This window comes from Haliotis cracherodii, unplaced genomic scaffold, assembly GCF_022045235.1.
Source record: "Haliotis cracherodii isolate W230 unplaced genomic scaffold, xgHalCrac1.p SCAF_11, whole genome shotgun sequence".
Taxonomy (NCBI): domain Eukaryota; kingdom Metazoa; phylum Mollusca; class Gastropoda; order Lepetellida; family Haliotidae; genus Haliotis; species Haliotis cracherodii.
The window spans coordinates 28281267-28300401 of record NW_027266266.1 but is presented as its reverse complement, the minus strand read 5'-3'; the positions used below and the strand labels follow the sequence as shown (position 1 = coordinate 28300401).

The 19135-nt window shown below is 45.6% G+C and overlaps 1 protein-coding gene across 1 annotated transcript in view; it reads right to left on the bottom strand.

Moving 5' to 3' along the window:
- Positions 1-19135, bottom strand: part of LOC139456393 (carboxypeptidase D-like) — a 61337-nt gene that overhangs the window by 38280 nt on the left and 3922 nt on the right. The window contains exons 3-8 of the mRNA XM_071238084.1: positions 11016-11185; positions 9609-9692; positions 5500-5783; positions 4948-5139; positions 537-823; positions 281-380 (exon numbers count right to left, since the gene is read on the bottom strand). Coding sequence (XP_071094185.1) covers positions 281-380; positions 537-823; positions 4948-5139; positions 5500-5783; positions 9609-9692; positions 11016-11185 — 1117 coding nt within the window. The remainder of the gene's footprint in view (positions 1-280; positions 381-536; positions 824-4947; positions 5140-5499; positions 5784-9608; positions 9693-11015; positions 11186-19135) is intronic.

The window sequence follows — 19135 nt, the reverse complement described above, 5'->3', positions numbered from 1 at the left end:
CTGACCTCAATTATTGACCCACCGAATGATCATTATTGATCTGTCATGTCATGACTTATGTGAGTGGCAATGCAAGGTTCGTAGATCTCTCTGAAGGTCTTGAGTGAATTGTTATAGTAATAAAAAGCAGAATGCATAAAAAGTTAAAATAAAGCACTTGGCAAGTTATGTAAAATATAGGGCCGCGGACCTGACTGCTTCGATGGTGTTAATATTGACCTGATCTCTGTCAGACACATAAGTATATTGAGCTGATCTCGGACAGATACATTGCACATACCTGCCACACTGTACCACGTAGCGCCGTTGGTGATTCCATCCTTGAAGTACTCGTCACTGATGGAGGGGCATGGGTGTCCAAAGTGCATCTTAGAGTGAGCCTGGCGACAAACAGCAGTCTCAGCAACAAGCTGTGCAGCAAGTACTGCCTTAGACTTAGTTTGATTGAGAAAACTTATTTATAGATAAATATGAATTAGGCAAAATTGTCTTCTGAAGCTGTTTTTGAAAGATTTGAAACAAAACTAGTTACTCACAAAGGAGTAGGCTTCAGCCAGCAGTATGAAGGTTTTATCATCTGGACACCGGCTATACACCGCATGAGCATTTGGGGCGAAATCATCAAAGGGGTAGTTGGCCACAAGGGATCCACCATGGAGGTTGGCAGACAGGACGAACGGGATGGACTGGACCCAGCTCATTACAGCTCTTGTCTCTGGTTCCTGTTCTGCATTGGTATACAATGTCTTGTACTGGTCAGGGAAGTTCCTGTTCAGGTCCATGTTGTGACTGTTAGGTCGGCCTCGGACTCCCTGTACATCACCTGCAGATGGAAGTATTGACAGACAAGCGCATATTACTTGCACAGTACTAAATCCTGTGAAGAATGTGAACAAGTGTAAAAAACCAGACTGTTCTTACACTTCAAAGTTCTGTTTTGATAACACAATGGCCCTGAGAGTACTATAGCAGCTGACAGTACTACATGACGACATACAACTACAGTAGGGAAACCCACGCACAATAACATAGAGCTGACAGAAAAACCCATACACAAGAACACAGCTGGCAGTGAAACCCACACATCATAGTATGGAGCTGACAATGAAATCCACACACAATGATATAGAGCTGACAGTGAAACCCACACATCATAGTATGGAGCTGACAATGAAATCCACACACAATGATATAGAGCTGACAGTGAAACCCACACATCATAGTATGGAGCTGACAATGAAATCCACACATAATGATATAGAGCTGACAGTGAAACCCACATATGATAGTATGGAGCTGACAATGAAATCCACACACAATGATATAGAGCTGACAGTGAAACCCACATATGATAGTATGGAGCCCCTACATGATGGCAGCAAAGCCCCTACATGACGGCAGCAAAGCCCCTACATGACGGCAGTAAAGCCCCTACATGACAGTAAAGCCCCTACATGATGGCAGCAAAGCCCCTACATGACGGCAGTAAAGCCCCTACATGACAGTAAAGCCCCTACATGATGGCAGCAAAGCCCCTACATGACGGCAGTAAAGCCCCTACATGACGGCAGTAAAGCCCCTACATGACGGCAGTAAAGCCCCTACATGACAGTAAAGCCCCTACATGACGGCAGTAACTTTTCTACAAGATGACAGCAAAGCCCCCACATGACAGCAGCAAAGCCCCTACATGACGATAGTAAAACCCCAACACGACGGAAGTAAAACCTCTACATGACAGTAAAACCCCTACATGACAACAGTAAAACCCCTACATGACGACAGTAAAATCCCCTACATGATGACAGCAAAGCCTCCATATGACAGCAGTAAAGCCACTAAATGACGGCAGTAAAAACCCACATGACAGCAGTAAAACCTCTACATGACGACAGTAAAACCCCTACATGATGGCAGTAAAGCCCCTACATGATGGCAGTAACTGCTCTAAATGACAACGGTAAAGCCCCCACATGAAGGCAGTAAACCCCTACGTGACGACAGTCAAGTCCCTACATGACAGCACTAGCTGTACAACATGACTGCAGTAAAGCCCCTACATGACAACAGTAAAGCCCCTACATGACGACAGTAAAATCCCCTACATGATGACAGCAAAGCCTCCAGTAACTTTTCTACAAGATGACAGCAAAGCCCCTACATGACGACAGTAAAATCCCCTACATGATGACAGCAAAGCCTCCATATGACAGTAGTAAAGCCACTTAATGATAGCAATAAAAACCCACATGACAGCAGTAAAACATCTACATGATGACAGTTAAACCCCTACGTGATGGCAGTAAACCCCCCACATGACGGCAGTAAAGCCCTACATGACGACAGTCAAGCCCCTACATGACAGCACTAGCTGTACAACATGACGGCAGTAAAGCCCCTACATGACAGTAAAGCCCCTACATGACGGCAGTAACTTTTCTACAAGATGACAGTAAAGCCCCTACATGACGGCAGTAACTTTTCTACAAGATGACAGTAAAGCCCCCACATGCAGCAGCAAAGCCCCTACATGACGACAGTAAAACCCCAACATGACGACAGTAAAACCCCAACATGACGGAAGTAAAACCTCTACATGACGACAGTAAAACCCCTACATGACGACAGTAAAACCCCTACATGACGACAGTAAAATCCCCTACATGATGACAGCAAAGCCTCCATATGACAGTAGAAAAGCCACTAAATGACGGCAGTAAAAACCCACATGACAGCAGTAAAACCTCTACATGACAACAGTAAAACCTCTACATGATGGCAGTAACTGCTCTACATGACAACAGTAAAGCCACCACATGACGGCAGTAAACCCCTACATGACGGCAGTGGCTGTACAACATGACGGCAGTAACTGCTCTACATGACAGCACTAGCTGTACAACATGACGGCAGTAAAGCCCCTACATGACGGCAGTAACTGCTCTACATGACAGCAGTAGCTGTACAACATGATGGCAGTAACTGCTCTACATGACGGCAGTAGCTGTACAACATGAAGGCAGTAAAGCCCCTACATGACGGCAGTAAAGCCCCTACATGACGACAGTAACTGCTCTACATGACAGCATTAGCTGTACAACATGATGGCAGTAACTGATCAACATGACGGCAGTAGCTGTACAACATGACGGCAGTAACTGCTCTACATGACGGCAGTAGCTGTACAAAATGACAGCAGTAAAGCCCCTACATGACAGTAAAGCCCCTACATGACGGCAGTAACTTTTCTACAAGATGACAGCAAAGCCCCCACATGACAGCAGCAAAGCCCCTACATGACGATAGTAAAACCCCAACACGACGGAAGTAAAACCTCTACATGACAGTAAAACCCCTACATGACAACAGTAAAACCCCTACATGATGACAGTAAAATCCCCTACATGATGACAGCAAAGCCTCCATATGACAGCAGTAAAGCCACTAAATGACGGCAGTAAAAACCCACATGACAGCAGTAAAACCTCTACATGACGACAGTAAAACCCCTACATGATGGCAGTAAAGCCCCTACATGATGGCAGTAACTGCTCTAAATGACAACGGTAAAGCCCCCACATGAAGGCAGTAAACCCCTACGTGACGACAGTCAAGTCCCTACATGACAGCACTAGCTGTACAACATGACTGCAGTAAAGCCCCTACATGACAACAGTAAAGCCCCTACATGACGACAGTAAAATCCCCTACATGATGACAGCAAAGCCTCCAGTAACTTTTCTACAAGATGACAGCAAAGCCCCTACATGACGACAGTAAAATCCCCTACATGATGACAGCAAAGCCTCCATATGACAGTAGTAAAGCCACTTAATGATAGCAATAAAAACCCACATGACAGCAGTAAAACATCTACATGATGACAGTTAAACCCCTACGTGATGGCAGTAAACCCCCCACATGACGGCAGTAAAGCCCTACATGACGACAGTCAAGCCCCTACATGACAGCACTAGCTGTACAACATGACGGCAGTAAAGCCCCTACATGACAGTAAAGCCCCTACATGACGGCAGTAACTTTTCTACAAGATGACAGTAAAGCCCCTACATGACGGCAGTAACTTTTCTACAAGATGACAGTAAAGCCCCCACATGCAGCAGCAAAGCCCCTACATGACGACAGTAAAACCCCAACATGACGACAGTAAAACCCCAACATGACGGAAGTAAAACCTCTACATGACGACAGTAAAACCCCTACATGACGACAGTAAAACCCCTACATGACGACAGTAAAATCCCCTACATGATGACAGCAAAGCCTCCATATGACAGTAGAAAAGCCACTAAATGACGGCAGTAAAAACCCACATGACAGCAGTAAAACCTCTACATGACAACAGTAAAACCTCTACATGATGGCAGTAACTGCTCTACATGACAACAGTAAAGCCACCACATGACGGCAGTAAACCCCTACATGACGGCAGTGGCTGTACAACATGACGGCAGTAACTGCTCTACATGACAGCACTAGCTGTACAACATGACGGCAGTAAAGCCCCTACATGACGGCAGTAACTGCTCTACATGACAGCAGTAGCTGTACAACATGATGGCAGTAACTGCTCTACATGACGGCAGTAGCTGTACAACATGAAGGCAGTAAAGCCCCTACATGACGGCAGTAAAGCCCCTACATGACGACAGTAACTGCTCTACATGACAGCATTAGCTGTACAACATGATGGCAGTAACTGATCAACATGACGGCAGTAGCTGTACAACATGACGGCAGTAACTGCTCTACATGACGGCAGTAGCTGTACAAAATGACAGCAGTAAAGCCCCTACATGACGGCAGTAGCTGTACAACATGATGGCAGTAACTGCTCTACATGATGGCAGTAGCTGTACAACATGACTGCAGTAACTGCTCTACATGACGGAAGTAGCTGTACAACATCTGGTTGGGTTGGCTCACCTTCAACAGCTTTCTCATAGCCGTCCGGGTTCATTGTTGGCATGATGTGTATCCGGGTCAGGTCAACCATCAAGGTGATGAATTCATTGTTACCATAGTTACTGCACAGTAGTTCCAGTAGCTGCAGTAGCAGTTCCCGACCAACCACCTCGTTACCATGCATGTTACCGATGTACTTGAACTCTGGTTCTCCTGCACAACACAAAGTGTAAAAGGCCTTACAAGAAACAGTTCCTCATGTAAAGCATCAATAAAGTACAGTTGGACGTCTTATTCTTTTTAGGTGGCATAATGTCCAAATAAGATGATATGGCATCCATGCTGTACTTAGTTACTGAAACCTGGGCCAGTAGGAATTCAGGTCCTTTTTCATATACTATGGCAATCATTGCAAGTCAGGAAATAACAACAGCATTATTTTCATATTGAGCACAAGGTGGAAGACTAGTCTTCTAGTTTTGAGGCAGCCTGATTTCACATGTGCACAAAATGTAAACCAACTATGCAAGAGTGTTTTAGTCTGTCAGTGACTTCCTGTCTGCTCCGCCTCACCTGGTTCGTGCCTGCCTGGGTTGTCACTGACTTCCATCACCCACAAGTCCCTGTTCTGGGCCGACTTCCCCACTGAATACAGGTGGGTGATGTTTGGATATTTCTCAGCCAGGTTATACAGGAAAGTAGTGAGTGCATCATAATGGTGGTGGACAAACTCTTGCGGCTCCCTGAAGGTCATCTTCTCCCTGTGCTCGGCGTCATGGAAGCGTCTCACAAAGTCATTCAGTTTGTCTAGGGGATCCCCTGTTGGCGGAGTGGATGCAGGGCTGGTGGGCATGACCCTGAAGTAAATAGTCTCATCAGTTTCAGTCTGGACTGAGTCTTATCAAGGATGGAAACAAGTCCATTATACTAATCAAGTCGATTCAACAATTGTCTGTTCATTCAAAGCAGACATGGAACATGTGTGCATTGCTGATACAATGAATACATCATAATAATAATTCTTCATTTTAATTGCACTGGCCTTCATCAACACTTCAAGGCACATTTAAAAAGGTCAAGTTGAACCCAAGATATTCACATGAAAATACAGCAAATCTAGCCTTCAGTTCCACATGAGATGAATAAGTGAAATCATTGAGGGCAGTGTGGTGTTTCCTGCTGCAGCCAGCAACATGATCCTGTACCTACTCCAGCTGGAACACAACAGTTGTTGTATCAGGGATGATCTATGCTATCCGGGTCACAGGCCACACTGTCACACATTGTAAACACACTCTTCAGTCAGCCCTGGTTGAACATGGTTTGGGGTGGGTGAGGGGCATGATTTGAGAAGGTTGTTCTGATGTGCCACTAGGTGGGGCATGATTTGAGAAGGTTGTTCTGATGTGCCACTAGGTGGGGGATGGGTTGAGAAAGTTTTGCTGATGTGCCACTAGGTGGGGCATGATTTGAGAAGGTTGTTCTGATGTGCCACAAGGTTGGGGATGGGTTGAGAAGGTTATCCTGATGTGCCACTAGGTGGGGCATGATTTGAGAATTTTGTTCTGATGTGCCACAAGGTTGGGGATGGGTTGAGAAAGTTTTGCTGATGTGCCACTAGGTGGGTTATGGGTTGAGAAGGTTGTCCTGATGTGCCACTAGGTGGGGCATGATTTGAGAAGGTTATCCTGACGGCAACTAGGTGGGGGATGAGTTGAGAAGGTTGTCCTGATGTGCCACTAGGTGGGGCATGATTTTAAAAGGTTGTCCTGATGTGCCACTAGGTGGGGGATGGGTTGAGAAGGTTGTCCTGATGTGCCACTAGGTGGGGGATGGGTTGAGAAGGTTGTCCTTATGTGCCACTTGGTGGGGGATGGGTTGAGAAGGTTGTCCTGATGTGTCACTAGGTGGGGCATGATTTGAGAAGGTTTTGCTGATGTGCCACTAGGTGGGGCATTATTTTGAGAAGGTTGTCCTGATGTGCCACTAGGTGGGGGATGGTTTGAGAAGGTTGTCCTGATATGTCACTAGGTGGGGGATGGGCTGAGAAGGTTTTGCTTATGTGCCACTAGGTGAGGGATGGGTTGAGAAGGTTGTCCTGATGTGCCACTAGGTGGGGGATGGGTTGAGAAGGTTGTCCAGATGTGCCACAAGGTGGGGCATGATTTGAGAAGATTGTCTTGATGTGCCACTAGGTGGGGGATGGGTTGAGAAGGCTGTCCTGATGTGTCACTAGGCGGGGGATGGGTTGAGAAGGTTATCCTGATGTGCCACTAGTTGGGGGATGGGTTGAGAAGGTTTTGCTGATGTACCACTAGGTGGGGGATGGGTTAAGAAGGTTGTCCTGATGTGCCACTAGTTGGGGGATGGGTTGAGAAGGTTTTGCTGATGTGCCACTAGGTGGGGCATGATTTGAGAAGATTGTCTTGATGTGCCACTAGGTGGGGGATGGGTTGAGAAGGCTGTCCTGATGTGTCACTAGGCAGTGACGGGTTGAGAAGGTTATCCTGATGTGCCACTAGGTGGGGGATGAGTTGAGAAGGTTTTTCTGATGTACCACTAGGTGGGGGATGGGTTAAGAAGGTTTTGCTGATGTGCCACTAGTTGGGGGATGGGTTGAGAAGGTTTTGCTGATGTACCACTAGGTGGGGGATGGGTTGAGAAGGTTTTGCTGATGTGCCACTAGGTGGGGGATGGGTTGAGAAGGTTTTGCGGATGTGCCACTAGGTGGGGGATGGGTTGAGAAGGTTGTCCTGATGTGCCACAAGGTGGGGGATGAGTTGAGAAGGTTTTGCTGATGTGCCACTAGGTGGGGGATGTGTTGAGAAGGTTTTGCTGATGTGCCACTAGGTGGGGGATGGGTTGAGAAGGTTTTGCTGATGTGCCACTAGGTGGGGGATGGGTTGAGAAGGTTCTGCTGATGTGCCACTAGGTGGGGGATGGGTTGAGAAGGTTGTCCTGATGTGCCACAAGGTGGGGGATGAGTTGAGAAGGTTTTGCTGATGTGCCACTAGGTGAGGGATGAGTTGAGAAGGTTATCCTGATGTGCCACTAGGTGGGGGATGTGTTGAGAAGGTTTTGCTGATGTGCCACTAGGTGGTGGATAGGTTGAGAAGGTTGTCCTGATGTGCCACTAGGTGGGGCATGACTTGAAAAGGTTTTGCTGATGTGCTACAAGGTGGGGGATGGGTTGAGAAGGTTTTGCTGATGTGCCACTAGGTGGGGGATGGGTAGAAGGTTTTGCTGATGTACCACTAGGTGGGGGATGGGTTGAGAAGGTTTTGCTGATGTGCCACAAGGTGGGGGATGGGTTGAGAAGGTTTTGCTGATGTGCCACTAGGTGGGGGATGGGTTGAGAAGGTTTTGCTGATGTACCACTAGGTGGGGGATGGGTTGAGAAGGTTTTGCTGATGTGCCACTAGGTGGGGGATGGGTTGAGAAGCTTTTGCTGATGTGCCACTAGGTGGGGGATGAGTTGAGAAGGCTGTCCTGATGTGCCACTAGGTGGGGGATGTGTTGAGAAGGTTTTGCTGATGTACCACTAGGTGGGGGATTGGTTGAGAAGGTTGTCCTGATGTGCCACTAGTTGGGGGATGGGTTGAGAAGGTTTTGCTGATGTGCCACTAGGTGGGCAGAGCTCCAGATAAGCTGCGTATCTGCGTGAAATACGCATCAGAAATGCAGAAATACGCAGTAAAATATAATCCAAGCGTATCAAATACGCAATGAACAACACAGATACGCTACAAAAATAAAACTTGTGCGTATCATCAACATATTGTGAAGTAACCCTGCGTATTCGATTAGCAAATCAGCAACTTATTTTGAAATTATAAACGGGCATTCCGTCAACCTTGCCAAAGTACACGATGACAGTCACATCATGATCATTTGCTATCACACTTTGTTGTGGAAGTATCGTGGTATTTTGAGTCCTATAAAGCTCTCGAACCCACACAACACCAGTTTGCAGGGACTAGATGCATAGTGTTTTTTTTAATATTTAACTTAAATACCCACATGTGTAAAAACTAGTGGGTAACAGAAATTTGAATACGCAGATAGAATTACTGATACCCAATGATTTTAAAATGCATGGGTAAAATACCCACAACACTAAAAGCTTATCTGGAGCCCTGGGTGGGGGATGGGTTGAGAAGGTTTTGCTGATGTACCACTAGGTGGGGGATGGGTTGAGAAGGTTTTGCTGATGTGCCACTAGGTGGGGGATGAGTTGAGAAGGTTTTGCTGATGTGCCACTAGGTGGGGGATGGGTTGAGAAGGCTGTCCTGATGTGCCACTAGGTGGGGGATGGGTTGAGAAGGTTTTGCTGATGTGCCACTAGGTGGGGGATGGGTTGAGAAGGCTGTCCTGATGTGCCACAAGGTGGGGGATGGGTTGAGAAGGTTTTGCTGATGTGCCACTAGGTGGGGGATGGGTTGAGAAGGTTTTCCTGATGTGCCACAAGGTGGGGGATGGGTTGAGAAGGTTTTGCTGATGTGCCACTAGGTGGGGGATGGGTTGAGAAGGTTTTGCTGATGTGCCACTAGGTGGGGGATGGGCTGAGAAGGTTTTACTGATGTGCCACTAGGTGGGCGATGGGCTGAGAAGGTTTTGCTGATGTGCCACAAGGTGGGGGATGGGTTGAAAAGGTTGTCCTGATGGTACTTCTAGGTACTCACTTGTCTTGTGGCTTGCTCAGCAGGAAGTCCTGTATTATTCCGGGTCCTTCAGGGACAGTAACCATCAGCGTCAGCGCCTTGTACCTACACACACACACCATACATTAAACCCAATATCCATGTTTTCAAGGTTTGCTACTTATCATGAGACAGATGGTTAGAATGTAACACCAGACTTACCCATCAGTGGGTGTGTGGACAGACTTACCCATCAGTGGGTGTGTGGACAGACTTACCTGTCAGTGGGTGTGTGGACAGACTTCCTCGTCAGTGGGTGTTTGGACAGACTTACCAATCAGTGGGTGTGTGGACAGACTTACCTGTCAGTGGGTGTGTGGACATACTTACCCATCAGTGGATGTGTGGACAGACTTACCCATCAGTGGGTGTGTGGACAGACTTCCTCGTCAGTGGGTGTGTGGACAGACTTACCCATCAGTGGGTGTGTGGACAGACTTACCTGTCAGTGGGTGTGTGGACAGACTTACCCATCAGTGGGTGTGTGGACAGACTTACCTGTCAGTGGGTGTGTGGACAGACTTACCCATCAGTGGGTGTGTGGACAGACTTACCTGTCAGTGGGTGTGTGGACAGACTTACCTGTCAGTGGGTGTGTGGACAGACTTACCTGTCAGTGGGTGTGTGGACAGACTTACCCATCAGTGGGTGTGTGGACAGACTTACCCATCAGTGGGTGTGTGGACAGACTTACCTGTCAGTGGGTGTGTGGACAGACTTACCTGTCAGTGGGTGTGTGGACAGACTTACCTGTCAGTGGGTGTGTGGACAGACTTACCTGTCAGTGGGTGTGTGGACAGACTTACCCATCAGTGGGTGACAGACTTACCTGTCAGTGGGTGTGTGGACAGACTTACCTGTCAATGGGTGTGTGGACAGACTTACCTGTCAATGGGTGAGTGGACAGACTTACTCGTCAGTGGGTGTGTGGACAGACTTACCTGTCAGTGGGTGTGTGGACAGACTTACCTGTCAATGGGTGTGTGGACAGACTTACCTGTCAATGGGTGAGTGGACAGACTTACTCGTCAGTGGGTGTGTGGACAGACTTACCTGTCAGTGGGTGTGTGGACAGACTTACCTGTCAATGGGTGTGTGGACAGACTTACCTGTCAATGGGTGTGTGGACAGACTTACTCGTCAGTGGGTGTGTGGACAGACTTACCTGTCAGTGGGTGTGTGGACAGACTTACCTGTCAATGGGTGTGTGGACAGACTTACCCATCAGTGGGAGTGTGGACAGACTTACCCATCAGCGGGTGTGTGGACAGACTTACTCGTCAGTGGGTGTGTGGACAGACTTACCCATCAGTGGGTGTGTGGACAGACTTACTCGTCAGTGGGTGTGTGGACAGACTTACCCATCAGTGGGAGTGTGGACAGACTTACCCATCAGCATGCACAGTGACAGTATGGTTGCCAGGAGTCAGCAGTCTCCAGTAGGCCCCGGCATCCACCGATGTGATGTTGTGCTTGATGCCCTCTACCATCACCACAGCACCTTTGATGCCGGCACCTGTTTCACTGTCCTTCACAAAGCCATGGATGCCGATGTGGACCTGAAACAGTCATGATTTAGTTACATATTGTCCAACAGATTCCACCTTCATCCAACTGTATGGGTATTATGTATCACTCGACAGTTGATCCAGCATGCTGCATCAACCTAAAACAAATAACATTACATTCAAATTTACTGTTGGAATTACTGTTACAATGCAGAAAAAGACATTGATACAAAACTTAATACTTAAGCATGTTGTAGGAATTTCAAGCTGAGTGGCCTCAAAGCAACTTGAAATGCTATATACAGTCAACAACTATGACGCCCTCAAAGTGTATTGATCATCAGGCCTCCGCTCCACTTTAAGTTGCTAATAGTCATTTTGATTCTGACAAATGGGACCTGTGTTTCAGAAAAAGAATATATTTAACACTGTTTATAAAGTCATATGCATTTGTTCATGCATACAAAAGGTTCAGTTCTGTCTAACTGTTCTGAGGAATATATCCAAGAGATCGAAGATGCTGATGAGGCCTGGATCCATGTTATGGTGTACTTCCTATCTCCATGTGTATGAACGTAGAGGACGTAGCAGCAACTATTGACAGTCTTTTTACGACCTTATGGACGGGCTCGGACGGGGAGGGTTCTCTAGAACTTTGAGTCTGCTCAAAATTGTATCCCGTCCATCCTGCTCTGCAATTGGTCGGATTGACAACGTACTTAAAACGAGAAAGATGTATTACGAAGGGAATTGCCGTACTTCGAACATACTAGGGACGTGTTACGACGTGGTGCAGTCGGACATAAATTTCGGTACGTGTGCACCCTGACCAGGTCGACTTCTCTTTGGGGGCATGATGTGTACAGCTCAGAGCCCTGAACTTGAATGAAGACTGGCTACAACACGCTCAGTATCCTTAGGAGTCGGGCCAGGACGCGAATACACACGCACTTGGGACAAGATGAGGACGTACAGCGAACGAGTTGGTCGGGTTAAGAATTAGTTAGAACTGGCTTGGACGTATTGTGAAAGAGGTAGAACGAGGTAGAACGAGGTTGAACTGGTTAAGAATGGGTTGAGAACGGCTATGGACGTGCTTGAACGACTTCGAAACGTTGTCAGGATGAGGTGAGCGAGCATTTTTACACGATCTGAACTGGATACAAATGGACTGCAGACTCGCCAAGAACGAGACAAGAATGAAATAGACGTATTGAGGACTGTTTATGAACGAGTAGCATCGAATTTTACGCCAAACTACCCGTTCTACCGTGATCACAGCCCGTTCTAGTATTCTTTTTAGAACGGGGTAGAACGGGATAGAACTACTTTGGTGTGATGGTAGCATTAGATATCAACAATGGTGTGTACCCCTGTACTGTGCATAATTTAAAATGGTGTGATTGGTCAGAATTTTGAAGACCTAAGGAAGCAGAAAGCAAAAGACAAAAAAAACACACAATGTACCATATATCATAGTATAAGGTGACTCCTCTGTACAAGCCTTCAAAATCGATGCTAATTTTCTATACCCCGTCTATTAAGCGAATCGGAATGAAGCACGTCAGAATACCCACGTTTGCAATTGATATGTGTTTCTCCTGTGTGCGATCACTTCACATACGAAATACTTAATTTCCTTAACAGTACCTAAGATGTAAGTTCATTCGTCAAATATCCTTCCAATGAAATACAGCACCAGTGTTGTATGATAGGTAAATTGTGTTATTCTTGTTGAGGCTGATAAATAGCGGATGAATGGGTAGATGTCAAAACCTTCATTATTTTTTCGCAGTGGTTTAGGACAAATGGGCAAAATATGGATGGCCTAACAGTTGACTTGAGTTGATCCCTGTGCCACATGGGTTTGTGTGACATATGTCACTGCAGCTTGCAATGTGCTCCATGAGACTTGTTACTGTGATGTGATTCCAGAACACAAGCTGTGGGATATAAACAATATGAAGCCTAGTGACTTCATTGTCAGACACACATGAATCTGGGACTAGTTGGAGGGACTAGTTGGAGGGACTTATCACATGTACACAGGGTATGTGTTTTGTAGTAACTGTCAGTGACCGACAAATGAAGGCAGTGGATGCCTGCTCCAGAACACATCAGGCAAAAATATAAATATGAACTGGGAAGGATGTTGACATTTGTTAATAAGTTTACATGCGGTATGCGTTAATACAGTTTCACTGAAGATAATCACAGCATTAAGTACCGTTAAGTACTCAGGTAGTGACCCTGAGACTACACACACCAGGGGGCAGTTGGGCGGGCTGGGAATGTTAGTGTGCAGCTTCAACTGTGTCACAAGTTGTCAACATGACCCGTCAGTCAGCCTGACCTCTCTGTGACCTCACATGCCAGGCAGCAGACACTGCTGTACTCCAGCTATTTGACAGAGACCTGACTACATAATAGAGTATGTGCCAGACAAACCAGTGACTGATGTTATGACCAATGTCCAATCCATCCACTTTGTGACGTCTTACAAGAAACAAGGGATGGAGGCAGTTTGACACTGTCTATCATGGCTGTTAGCTGGTCCACTGTGATTATGAATATGACACACTAACATTCAAGTTAAATCTAATGAAAGTAGAATCAGACATACCTATACAACAACAAATTATTAATGACACTCAATTTCAGATGTTTGGGATAATTTTCAATAAATTTCTTGTACTCCTGGGAAAAAAAAAGGTAGTCATAGTTAGCAGCTCTCCAGAGAGAGAAAAGGTAGTCATAGTTAGCAGCTCTCCAGAGAGAGAAAAGGGAGTCATTGTTAGCAGCTCTCCAGAGAGAGAAAAGGTAGTCATAGTTAGCAGCTCTCCAGAGAGAGAAAAGGTAGTCATAGTTAGCAGCTCTCCAGAGAGAGAAAAGGTAGTCGTAGTTAGCAGCTCTCCAGAGAGAGAAAAGGTAGTTGTAGCAGCTCTCCAGAGAGAGAAAAGGTAGTCATAGTTAGCAGCTCTCCAGAGAGAGAAAAGGTAGTCATAGTTAGCAGCTCTCCAGAGAGAGAAAAGGTAGTCGTAGTTAGCAGCTCTCCAGAGAGAGAAAAGGTAGTTGTAGCAGCTCTCCAGAGAGAGAAAAGGTAGTCATAGTTAGCAGCTCTCCAGAGAGAGAAAAGGTAGTCATAGTTAGCAGCTCTCCAGAGAGAGAAAAGGTAGTCATAGTTAGCAGCTCTCCAGAGAGAGAAAAGGTAGTCATAGTTAGCAGCTCTCCACAGAGAGAAAGGTAGTTGTAGTTAGCAGCTCTCATCTTATACTTTGATATGTAGGATACATTAGATGTTGGAAAAGGTGGCCTAAGTTTTGTTGTATTGACTTGCAAGATCGTAGTCCTAATCCAATTATGTCCGAGTGTGAGAACACAGTACCAACACAGGGGGGAGCTTACTGTCACGTACATATACCGAGAGCGGGAATAAAGTTAAACAGTAATCCTTATCATTGATATTTATGGATGAATGATATGGTTCGTCTTTCAAATTGTATTTCAAAACATTAAATGGTAAACATGCATAGAAACTGCACAACCCTGATAAAAGGCCATTCATTTGGTACATAGTCTATATGGGGAAAGCATCCCCTATCTGTCAGGGTTACTCTGTGACATCACACATCTGCATGCATACACAGTGTACTTGATGACAGGTGTGTATGTCGTCCCGCACCTGCTACAGACACAACATAGCCTATTGATGAACTAAATACTCATTGCTTTTACAGAGACTACATCAGATGCACCATGTTCAACATGGTGCACAGAGGGACGCTTATCAGTCACTTTTTACCTAGCACTGAAAATCAATCTCACAATGTTGTCATTGAAAGTAGCTGTGAGATACTGCCATGCTCATTAATATTGTGATATATGGAGCATCATGATAACACTACAACAGGTGTGTAAGATCTATAACACACAAGCATGCTGGATGATATAATGAGAATGATTCAACAGGCAAATAACACTGCGAATTGGGGACGATCTATTGGGCTCCACAGAATTATGGACTGTCAACTGTCTGATCAAGGAACACTTAACCTCAAATATTGAGTAAATGATGCTGAATTACTGTACTCACATAGTCAGGAACTACCTGTAACTATCTCAAGCGGCAATCCCTTGTCAAGATACATGAAGTTATACATGGTTTATAATATTTAGACATGCCAAGAGGCAAGTGAAACTGAGTGACAGCCTGAGCTTGGTTCCACTCTGTTGAGAATACCTCCGAACTATGTCGTGCTCCAGCAACACTTAACAACACCATCCTCTATATATTTTACAGGTGCTGCTGAGGTGTTTATTGCGAATGTAATGTAAATCTATCATCTCGCACCTTCCATTATATTTATGTAAATAATTAATAGATATGGCTCGTTTGATAAAAAAAGTGTTTATGAAAAATATATTGCCACGTGTCCTACTCATTTAGTTATGATTATACAGATCCCTGATATTAATCGACTATAAACATAGATTTGATCTTTTCAGATGGAAGATAGTCAAATGAATACTTCATGACAAATGAAGTGGACATCGCTATGATCACCTGGATCATTCATGCCACCAGCTGCAATATTTTGAATAAAAATGTAAATGCAATATTGCAATGAGTCATTAGTATTTCTTTATGTGCAGTACCTGTAAAGGCAATGCAATATAACGAGAACATCCATCATGGCCCCAGTAGCAGCAGATTTCTTGACTAACCAACAAATATAATTATTGCAGATACCTCTTTGAATTGTATTTGAGAAGTTGGTGTTGTAATTGTCTTGTGTTGTGGGGGGTGGTTGGTTGTGTCTCGTGGGGGTGGGTGGTTGTGTCTCATGTGGGTGGGTGGTTGTGTCTCGTGGGGGTGGGTGGTTGTGTCTCATGTGGGTGGGTGGTTGTGTCTCATGTGGGTGGGTGGTTGTGTCTCGTGGGGGTGGGTGGTTGTGTCTCATGTGGGTGGGTGGTAGTGTCTCATGTGGGTGGGTGGTTGTGTCTCGTGGGGGTGGGTGGAAGTGTTTCATGTGGGTGGTTGTGTCTCGTGTGGGTGGGTGGTAGTGTCTCTTGTGGGTTGGTGGTTGTGTCTCATGTGGGTGGGTGGTTGTGTCTCGTGTGGGGTGGGTGGTTGTGTCTCGTGGGGGTGGGTGGTTGTGTCTCATGTGGATGGGTGGTTGTGTCTCGTGTGGGGTGGGTGGTTGTGTCTCTTGTGGGTGGGTGGTTGTGTCTCGTGGGGGTGGGTGGTTGTGTCTCGTGGGGGTTGGTGGTAGTGTCTCATATGGGTGGGTGGTTGTGTCTCATGTGGGTTGGGTGGTTGTGTCTCGTGGGGTGGGTGGTTGTGTCTCGTGGGGGTGGGTGGTTGTGTCTCATATGGATGGCTTTAACCATGGCTACTATCAATGACAAGTAGCCTCTGAAGTTTGAAAAATGTATGAAGAATTGAAATACGAGATAGAAATATGGTGATGTATCACAGGTTTGAAACGAGAGAATCATGCATTAGCAGTGACATTGTGGCTGAGTGGAACCGCCAGCGATAAGGCAAAGGAGATAACAGGTGATGAGTTGAACACGTATGGCCGTACTTATGACAAACTCAGATGGTGCTTTTATGACAGAAAAAAGCAAAGAGCGGGTGAAACTTACTGAAACTTTGAAAATTTCAAGAAATTAGACACTTTGAATATGAATAACTACAATCTAGTATTTGCATATCGGTAACAAGTCACAAAAGTATGAGATGACTTTATCAGACACTTGGTACATGCTTTCAAGAACGTAGACAATGCTGAAGTATCAGTGAGAGATCGACAACTGGCATTTACAGCTTGTGGTGATTTGACAAGAGGTTTCGAGGAGGTTGAGACGAAACATTTACCAAAGGATTCTCCAATCACTGAGAATTCTATTGGCTGTAATAGCTCATCGTAAATCATTACCTCACTCTAAGGACATTAAAAACAGCTTTTTCACAAGGTGCACAGCTAACTAGAGATATTTGTAACCTTCCATCTAACGAGGCTAAAGTTGAAAGTTGTCTTTGGAAATTGAAGAAATGGGTGTGTGGCTTGGCTGATGCTTCTCTTTTGGTACAACAAAGTGTGTGAGGTTATGCAGATTAGTGGGGCATCATAACATTGGTAGATCCTGCAGTTTTCTTCTGGCTGTGCAATGGTGATGTTCAAGTAGATAATTTCATATGGGGTAGAACAAACGTATTTGAAAGAACTGTCATTTCAAATGTAAGATCTTCATTAAATGTCTGTCGAGAAGAGGAATCTGCTTTTCGTCATGTGGGCATGAAACTAATCAGTTTACATGAAACTATCCTTCTACATCAGCATGAGTACACTAAGAACTTACAATTAATCAAACTTGATACATCCAGAATGCTGACAGAATAGACAATGCACTTTTCCTGGCAACTTTATTTTCTGAACTTTCAACTAGTCAAATTAACCGTATATCCAGTGCTCATGGTGCTAGTTTGCCAATATTACGCATCGTTGATAATCGTTCATTGTGTGACTGAATTTCACTAGGCATCCACAGAACAGCAGTGGGCAGACTGTCTAACCAAGAAGGGTACATCATCACAACTACTTTTGAAGACAATTTATGAGGGCATCTGGAGCTTTAATGAAAGGACTGACGTTTCATGAGTGTTGTGTTCCAGAGAACTTTATCAACCAATTATGATGACAGTGTTAAGTGACTGTTAGTCATTTGAATATGAACTTTATGAAACAAGTATAATAAGAGTTCAGTGACTATTGATTGTTTGAAGATGAACATTTTCTACAAATAAATCTCAAAAACAAATCATTGTTTTGGCAAATTTGAAAATGTTTCAGTGAAAATGCAGTACAGTTTAAAATGTTGCTTGTACATAAAAAACAAACAACAATCAAACAAGAAACCTGAAACAAAGAGGGGAGATTGCAAACCAAGTGCATGATCTTTATTCATATGAATTCTGAACCTGGTTTTCAACATAACCAGAAATGTGTGATGTTTTGCCCAGATGTGGAGGCCATTGCTCTGCCACTACTCGACCTTTCACTACTCTACCATGTCAAAACTCTACCCTGTCACTACTCCACCCTGTCACTACTCTACCCTGTCACTACACGACCATGTCACTACTCCACCCTGTCACTACTCCACCATGTCACTACTCCACCCTGTCACTACTCCACCCTGTCACTACTCTACCATGTCACTACACTACCATGTCACTACTCCACCATGTCACTACTCCACCCTGTCACTACTCCACCCTTTCACTACTCCACCATGTCACTACTCTACCATGTCACTACTCCACCCTGTCACTACTCCACCCTGTCACTACACTACCATGTCACTACTCCACCCTGTCACTACTCCACCCTGTCACTACTCCACCCTGTCACTACACTACCATGTCACTACTCCACCCTGTCACTACACTACCATGTCACTACTCCACCCTGTCACTACTCCACCCTGTCACTACACTACCATGTCACTACTCCACCATGTCACTACTCCACCCTGTCACTACTCCATCCTGTCACAATTTACCATGTCACTACTCCACCCTGTCACTACTCCACCCTGTCACTACTCTACCATGTCACTACTCCACCCTGTCACTACTCCACCATGTCACTACTCCACCCTGTCACAATTTACCATGTCACTACTCCACCCTGTCACTACTCCACCCTGTCACTACACTACCATGTCACTACTCCACCCTGTCACTACTCCACCCTGTCACTACTCCACCCTGTCACTACTCCACCCTGTCACTACTCCATCCTGTCACAATTTACCATGTCACTACTCCACCCTGTCACTACTCCACCCTGTCACTACACTACCATGTCACTACTCCACCCTGTCACTACTCCACCCTGTCACTACTCCACCATGTCACTACTCCACCCTGTCACTACTCCTGTCACTACTCCACCCTGTCACTACTCCACCCTGTCACTACTCCACCCCGTC